At 37.1% G+C, this 9,131-nt stretch overlaps 1 protein-coding gene across 1 annotated transcript in view; it reads right to left on the reverse strand.

Moving 5' to 3' along the window:
• LOC141648131 (palmitoyl-monogalactosyldiacylglycerol delta-7 desaturase, chloroplastic-like) overlaps positions 1 to 2,797 on the reverse strand; it is a 70,277-nt gene extending 67,480 nt beyond the window's left edge. The window contains exon 1 of the mRNA XM_074456616.1: positions 2,228 to 2,797. Coding sequence (XP_074312717.1) covers positions 2,228 to 2,713 — 486 coding nt within the window. The 5' untranslated portion in view covers positions 2,714 to 2,797. The remainder of the gene's footprint in view (positions 1 to 2,227) is intronic.
• Positions 2,798 to 9,131: the final 6,334 nt, after the last annotated feature.

Genomic DNA, 9,131 nt, shown 5'->3' on the forward strand with positions numbered 1-9,131 from the left:
TAAGTTGGTCCATTTTATGGTGGAATTTACCTACGATTCTGTTTCCTCTATTATCTCCCATAACTTATCAGTCACAATTTAGAAAACTATTCAGTTGACTCTTTGATGTCAAGAGTATATAAGGGGAACATATTTATTCTGATTAAGGTTCACCAATCCTACCTCATTAAGAAAATACACCATCTAAATGGTGAGGGTGAGGGTTTGGAAGGCAAGTCAGATTTGGGCATAAGAAATTGGGTTATTCATTAAGACGGATCAATAATTTCAAGAAATGGCTGGAGGTAAGTAATCGATCTCTTTTATCGCTTCCGCATTCAGTTTATATATGTTCATTATGATACTAGAACATGTTAATTTAGATTTTTATATATATATATATATATATATATATATATATATATATATATATATATATATATATATATATAGAGAGAGAGAGAGAGAGAGAGAGAGAGAGAGAGAGAGAGAGAGATTTTTGTTTAACATTTGGTATACATTAAATGAAGGAATTGTAAATAGAAAAAGTGGACAAGTAAATTTATGCAATATAATTCATTTGAAGAAATTTGAACTATATATGAAGATTGCTGACCATTATTGTAACACCCGCAATTTTATCTTAATGGATAATTTATTAAAATCGTTAACTTTGAGCCAAACAAAGCTTTTCATTTGTATCTTACTTAGCTAATTTGTGGCAGCTTGCATTTTCCTAAACTTAAGTTCTGTTTGGTAAAATTAATTGAAAAGGTAAGTGAAACATGAAAAAGTAGCTAAAAATTGAGAAGGAAGCTGAACTAAAAATGTATCTAATTAAGTAGCTGAGAATTAGGAGCTGATAAGATAACTGATTATCTAAAAAAATGTTTAGCAAACTAGCTGAAAAGTTAATTGATTTTTGGTAAAATGGCGTAAAAGGATACGCTAATTATTTAATATTATAGATTGAAGGGGTAAAAATGAAAGATAACTTATTTCAAGTGCCTTATTTCTCAAATGCTACGTAACATTTCATTTCAGTGCTACCCTAGGTAGCATTTCATTTCAGGTAACTTATTTGGTTAAATAAACTAATAAGGTAGCTGAAATTTTAGTCAAATAAGTTGCCTGAAGTGTCTTGCCAAACAAAGTCTTAGACCAAGGTAAAACAAAACTTTGACCAAACCAATTTTCAAGTCACATACATCTAATTAGTAGGGTTAAGCAAAACTGGGTACCCGATCCGGTTTTACAAACCGGTCCGGTCCCCGGTTTTAAAAAACCTTAAATTGCTTAAACCTCACCCACACCTCTTTTAATCCGGCTAACCGGTTTTTCTGGAATTTTCAAACCGGATCTGAAAACCGGTTACCCGAACCGGTTTCCAAACCCGGTTTTTGGTTGAATGCTCTTGATTGGCACAATAACCATGCTGCCATTTTAAATATTTGAAGACCTTGGTTGTCAAATGTTAAAATTACTTCATAAAGAAGTCAATACATATTAAAGTTCAAAGAGTCATAGACATGTAAATGATGTTCAAAACTACAATTAAAGAGTCACAGACATCTAAAATTACTTCATAAAGAATTTTTGGTATTTTTAGAGATGATTGAGAGGGGGTGAGAGACTGAAGGGTAGGAGATGAACGAGAGAACTAGGGTTTTGATGTTTTGGGCCTAAGTTTTGACTTGGATGTGTTTAATTCATAGATGAAATTATATTTTTCAGAAAAAAAGTCAATCCGGTTTTAAAAGCGGTCTCCAGTTTGGTTTTATTTAGACCCGCACCCGCACCTCATTTGTGCTTAAAAATTCGGTTCGGGACCTGCACCGGAAAAAACCCGAATTTTTCGGTCTCCATTATTCAGGTTTCGGTCCGGTTTCGGTTTAAAAATGCGGTTCGGATTTTTTTGCTCAACCCTACTAATAAGCTCATCTCATTTACGAGCACATTAGTACTCCCTGTATTTTTCTATTTTCTTTCCGTTTCACTACTCGGCCTTTAGTGTGCTACTTTGACCATGTTTTTAGTGTAATTATATGTAATTTTTTTTGTTGAAACTATAATTTTGTGAGAGATTTTTGAATGGTAAATATAAGTATATCAGTATTATATGATAATTTATTTAACCTGATGTAATATTTAAGGTAAAAATTATTGAAATCTTAACCAAAAAGTCAAATGAGAAGAAAGGAAACAAAATGGTGGCAGTATAGAGAGTTTGAATGGTTGATCCACAAACCTGAATGGCTAAGTTACCAAGATAAGCAAACAAGTACTCGAGCCATTTAGGAAGCTTAAAACTCTTATGAGTCAAATTCCGATGATATGACAAAGTAATGCCCAAGTAGCCCGTTACCACTGCTAGACCAAGAGCCACCCATAACGCACCCCAATCGAAATAAAATGGCGCAAACATAGCCAACCCATGAGTTGTGATGATCATAAATAATGTCTTAATATCTAAGCGATTCCATTTACTTCCTATCAGCGCATTCTCTGCTCTATTCACGACGACATCAGATCGCCAAATTCTATTGGAATTTGGCGTTGATTTGGGCGTCGCGTTTGCTCTGACCGAAAACATTGTCGTAACATTCGTTCTCGTATTAAGGACATATGATGAATAAGGTAATTTTCTAGCCTTTAAGCTCGTTGGGGCGGGACGTGGTAGAGATAACAACGGTTTTAGATACGGATTTATGATTGAGGCAGTAATTGTAGCCATGAAACAAGTGTGCTTAGTTATGAAAGGAAAGTCTTGTGAGCCTTAGTTGTATTGGAAACAAAGCTTTTAACTTTGCATTGCCCGGTTAAAAGCTTAATATAGCGACACAAAGGGCAGGGCCGGACCGAAGATATTTCGTATGTAATAGGTCTCACTTGTGACGGATATATTCGTCACAAGCTTGTGACGGGTCAAATATCACCCACATGGATAGATAAGACAAAAAGTAAAATGCATAGATAATCACAAATGACTTGTCTTTATCCTCCCATGTGGGTTTTATTGATTCGTCACAAATGAGAATTTGTGTTTCGTATGATGTACCAAGAATTATTGTACTTCTTAACAATTTTTTTATGACATCGTTTACCTCTTAACACCGAGTGGGAATCCTTTGTCTCATTTGGTGTCTCGATATGTGTCACTCCAATTAGCTTCTAACACATCAACAAATTAATATAATTATTGCAATAGTTTATTTTGCAACAAGTAATGTGTCAAAAGATAAGTGGAGTGACACACACACAATAGAACACAAAATGGGACAAAGAATCCTTACTGACACCACATGTAACAATTAGTTTATCACACCTTGTGAACGTCACATATTTTCCCTAATTTTTCTTCCTTTAGTACATAAATATAACTCATTTGTCTCACTATATTCCTATATAATTATTATCTTGAAATGACAATTTTATTACGTGGGCAAAGTCTAAGATGTAAAAAAAATACACTGTTAAAATAAATAGCCCTATTTGTATATGTTAACTTATTCACTCCATATAATTTCACTTAAACAATAGAATAATCTCTGCATTTTGGATGTCCTATATATAAGATTTGTATTCGCTCAACATCAAAGATAATTGGTTAGTTTATTTGCATTTGAAGGATGAAAGAAAATGCCTCTCCAATTCCACGTTTCTAAGTTATCTACAATTTATTGCATTTGCAGTTATAATTGTATTTGTATCTATTTATTGCTTTTGAATATTCAAGAAAATAATGAGACTTATGAATATTTAAGAAGAAAGATGATAAATACAACCCACTAGATTGTATTTAAACATTTAATATCTTTCTATATTTGTTATTAATTTAAAAATTAGAGGGTAAATTACACATAAATCAATGCAATTAATACATAAATTAACTATTTATTTCTTCTTTAATTACATTGGAAAAATACATTGCTTTAAGGCTTTAATGAAGTAGATGAATAAGGAAATTAATGGTGTGGCAAATCATAAAACTCTCCCGCATTTTTTTTCTTCTTTGGTTTGCTACACCATAAAAATACATCTGGCTTTAATGAAGGATGACTAGATGAATAAGGAAATTAATGGTGTGGCAAATCATAAAACTCTCCCGCATTTTTTTTCTTCTTTGGTTTGCTACACCATAATTAAACATGGGTCCGCCCTTGACAAACGGTATAAACTATGAAGTACTTCGTACTAAATAAGCCAACTCCCAAACTTAGAAAAAAAAAAATAGGATTACATCGACTCATAGTGAGGAAAAGGGTTAAAAAAGGTAAGATTATATATATGTGGTTCCAGGTTCCCTAATGGTGGGATTGTACTACGCTAATGACGTGGTTAGAAACTTCTCACATTGTATTTGATTTTCCTTTTTTTTTTCCGTGCAAACAAACACATCATTTTTTTTTTTGACACACACATCATAGATTTGAAAAGGTTATAATATCAATGGCGGAGCCAGTTTAGTAGTTTACCTCTTTATAAGGTAAAGTGTTACTCCCTTTATTACCAATTGATTTTAAAGTGCAATTGTTAATTATTCAAATATATATTTGTTCTTTATTGTACTCCTAGAATCTCTCCTAGTATAGTTGTGCATATCTCCTAAAAAGTATTGTTTGTATACATATTATATATATATCAATGAGAAATCCTAACCCTAATTAAGGGATTACAACATTTGACATGATATTATTTAAAGAATAGTATTTCTATAACATCCCCATACTCCAAGTGCCTTACTAGGATCACTTAAGGCATGAGAATGATACCATCTCGATTATCCGAGGCGATGATAATCAAATAGACAATAACGAAACGTACTTTAATAATAATAAAGTTTAAAGCAATACAACCAAAACCGAAACTGATAAAAGAAAATACAAAGGTTCTCAAATGTTAAACCAACTAGCTAAAGAACAACGTTCGACACAGCGGAAGACTTCTAAAACAACTCGTGATGATTCACCCCAGCTATCCCATGCGCATCAATCATACCTGCTCAATAACTGCTCACCACCCCCGAATGGATCACCACAGTTTTTAAAACAATTAAACGGGTCGTGACTGGATTACACACAAAACAACAAATTGCAATGAAACAAAGATACAAACAACTCAAACAGCACAACCCAATCACCACAGCTCCATCTCATCTCCACACATCTGACTACACACTGAAGTGTGTAGCCCTGCCAGAGTACCCATCGCAACAAGTACTCCTCGCCGCCAGTGGGGGACCGCAACCGTTTGATACCGTCGTCAGGTACCAAAAATAAATACATATTACTAGTAAAAGAAGTCAGTGGCAAGTAGGGTCGATCTCCAGAGGGAGATGGGAAAATGTTAGCTTAACTAAGTCTGTCGAGGTAACCAGTTCTTGGGGGTTTGATTGTTTGTTCTAAACTAATAAGGTCAAAGGAGAGAAAGAGAGCAAGAGAGTTGAAAATAAGCAGGCAGAAGAAAGGCAGCTAAGACAGTCGGTTCGCTTTAACTCTCAAGAAATGTAATCTAAGGTCTCAAGTCAATGCAAATTCAATCTACAGAGCAGTGAATATCTCCTTCCGGTCTCAATTCGCCCTAAAAGTTAAAAGTTCTTTCTTAGTGGTGGTGTACTTCACTTAAGCCTCATCCAGAGTTCGACTCACATAGTATATTGCATTTAAATCTTTGTCTTTCCTCTAGCCTAGTACCGCTCCTAGTGCATAGTCACTAGCGTCGCACATAATCTCAAACGGCAAGTCCCAATCGGGAGGCTGTATAATCGGCGCCGAAATCAAGGCCCGCTTCAACCTGTTAAAAGCAGAAAGATATTCATCAGTAAATGCAAAGAGGGCATCCTTAAGCAACAACTGTGTAAGTGGTTTAGCAATTTTTGAAAAGTCCTTGATAAACCGGCGATAAAAGCCAGCACGACCAAGGAAACTCCTCTCTCCTTTGACATTAACAGGAAGAGGTAATTGCTGAATCACTTGCACCTTTGCTTTGTCAACCTCAATACCTCTGTCAGAAACTAAGTGCCCTAAGACAACTCCCTCGTTGACCATAAAGTGGCACTTCTCCCAATTAAGCACAAGATTAACCTCAATGCAGCGCTACAACACTTTATCAAGGTTAGACAAACAATTAGCAAAATCACTTCCATAGACACTAAAGTCGTCCATAAAGACTTCCATAATAGACTCTATATACTCAGAAAATATCCCCATCATACACCTTTGGAAGGTAGCAGGGGCATTACATAAACCAAAAGGCATCCTGCGATAAGCAAAAACACTCTGAGGACAAGTTAAAGTAGTCTTTTCCTGATCATCTGGATGAATAGGGATCTAAAAGAACCATGAATATCCATCTAGATCACATAAAAACTTATGAGAAGCTAACCTTTCTACTATTTGATCAATGAAAGGAAGGGGAAAGTGATCTTTCTTTGTGGCGGCATTTAGCTGTCTGTAGTCTATATACATCCGCCAACCAGTTACTACTCTAGTAGGTATCAACTTGTTTTTGTCATTCTTGACCACAGTAGTCCCCCTTTCTTAGGAACTACCTGAATTGGACTCACCCACTTAGAATGACCAACAGAATAGATAGTACTTGCATCAAGCAGCTTCATTACCTCAGCCATCACAACGTCCTGCATATTCTGGTTCAGTCGGCGCTGACCCTGTCTGCTAGGCTTGTGATCTTCCTCAAGCTCAATTCTGTGCATGCAAATGTCGGGTCTAATGCCCTTAATGTCATCCAATGAATAACCCATAACTTTCATTTTTTTTCTTAAGCACAGCTAATAAAGCGGTCAGCTGATCATCATCAAGTTTAGCACTAACAATGACTGGATATTGCCCTGTATCATCTAAGAAGGCATATTTAAGATGAGAAGGAAGAGGCTTACGCTCAGGTACCTTTACCTCTATGGCGCAAAGAGTATTAATCATTTGTTCCACTCTCTCTCCTTCAGCGTCGGTGAGTTCACGCTCATCTAAAGCAGCTTCAAGCAAATCCAACACAACATCATTGTTATCTGGGTTATCTGCACACTCATCTAAAAGCATCAAAGCTTCTAGTGGATCCTTTATAAAAGAAGCCGACCAGAAGTCATAAACAGACTCGTCAACAATATCAACAGAATAACAAGTATCCTCTATCATTGACCGAGCAAGTGTACTGGGCAGACTAAAAGTGATCGCGTCATCCCCTACTGCAAGAGTTAAACGCCCTTGTTTGACATCAATAATGGCCCCAGCGGTACATAAGAATGGTCTTCCTAGTATAATAGGGGTCCGGGTATCCTCAGCTATGTCTAAAACAATAAAGTCCACTGCTATAAAGAACTTGCCCACTTTGACGGGCACGTCCTCTAAGATACCCAAGGGTCGTCTTACAGATCTATCAGCCATTTGTAATGTAATGTTAGTCATTTTAAGGTGACCCATATTAAGCTTCTTGCAGACAAAAAAGGGCATGACACTGACACTGGCTCCTAAATCACAAAGAGCCTTGTCTATCACTTCATTGTCTATAGTCACAGGTAATAGAGAAACTACCCGGGTCTTTCATTTTTGGTGGAGCTTTGTTAAGAAGTAAATTACTAGACTCTTAATGCAACAGTCTCGAATTCACTAAGCTCTCTCTTACGCGTCACGATTACTTTCATAAATTTTGTGTAAGTAGGTACCTGGGTAATAAGTTCAGTAAAAGGGACGGTTATCTGGAGATTCTTGACCACGTCCACAAACTTACCGTACTGTCGCTCGACTTTAGCATCCTTCAGACGTCCCGATAAGGAACCCTGGTGGCAATGAGCGGGCCCGCGACCTTCTCTTTACCTTTATCAGAACGTGACACCTCCACAGCAGGGGGAGATTAACGGCAGCGGAATTAAACCTTGACGTTGAAGCTCCGCTGGTACTGGTGCTCGATTGAACATTGTTATTACTCGATTGAATAGTTTCATCAAACAAATTACTCGATCGAGTTATGTTGACCTCTCAATCGAGTTCTTCTATTTCAGCATATTTCGATTGAGTTCCAGAATCACTCGATCGAGTAGTATTTTCTGCCAAGTTACTCGATCGAGAGGAATTAACTCCTCGATCCAATCCTTCAATTGGGGCACTTTTCGATCGAGCAGGAATTGTGCTCGATCGAGTACTTGGGGAGGATGAATTACTCGATCGAGTTAAAAGATCACTCGATCGAGCTGCAGGTTGATATTCAACAGGGATATCGTCAATTAACTCCTCCAAATCATTATCCGGGGTATCATCAGTTGTCACAACCCCATCTTCCGGCATTTTCGGTCCATCATAAATAAGACCGCTTCGGAGATTTATGGCATTGACCGGGTCGCATGGAGGTGAATGATTCACTTGACTTTGCGTGAGTGAAAGACGCGCAACTTGATCTCGCAATTCTACTATAACATTGTCATTTTTATTAGATTTCTGGCCGAACAGTAATGATAAGTTCAGCACTAGGGACTTCAATTCTGCGAGCTCTCCATTTGTAGAAGGTGAATCAATCGGTTGAGGCATAGGTTTAGAAGGGCTAGAGGTACTTGTTGTTGTCAAATCTTTATATAGCTTGGAGAATGGAACTCCTTGCTTGAACTTTTGATAGGCACGGACGCGCTCTACATCTGCTATACAAGTAATAGGGTCATGCCCCTCCGTACCACATCTACCACAAACTACCTCATGCTCAGTTATGGCACACACTTTTTCATACACACCCGTAGTTTGTAAAATCTCCGGACTGCCTAACCTTCCACTGGAACTTTCCACTTCAGCTACCACTAACTCATTTACATACCTACTTCCTTGAGGATTTCCATATTCAGCAACGTGGATGGCCATTTCTTCAATAAGGTGCCATCCTTGATCATCCTCCACATTTTTATGGAACCTCCCCTTGGCCGCATTATCAAGAGTAGCTCTCTGGTCCGAATACAACCCATTGTAAAATTGAGTACATAAGAACCAACTCTTAAATCCATGATGAGGTACAGATCGGACGAGCCTCTTGAACCTAGTCCAAGCCCCGTTCAAATCTTCAGTAGGTAATTGCTCAAATGCAGTAATTTGAGCTCTCAACACATTAGTGTGATGTGGTGTGAAATATCGTCTATAAAATGCTAGAGCAAGGGAATT

Source organism: Silene latifolia, chromosome 3, assembly GCF_048544455.1.
Source record: "Silene latifolia isolate original U9 population chromosome 3, ASM4854445v1, whole genome shotgun sequence".
Classification (NCBI taxonomy): Eukaryota; Viridiplantae; Streptophyta; class Magnoliopsida; order Caryophyllales; family Caryophyllaceae; genus Silene; species Silene latifolia.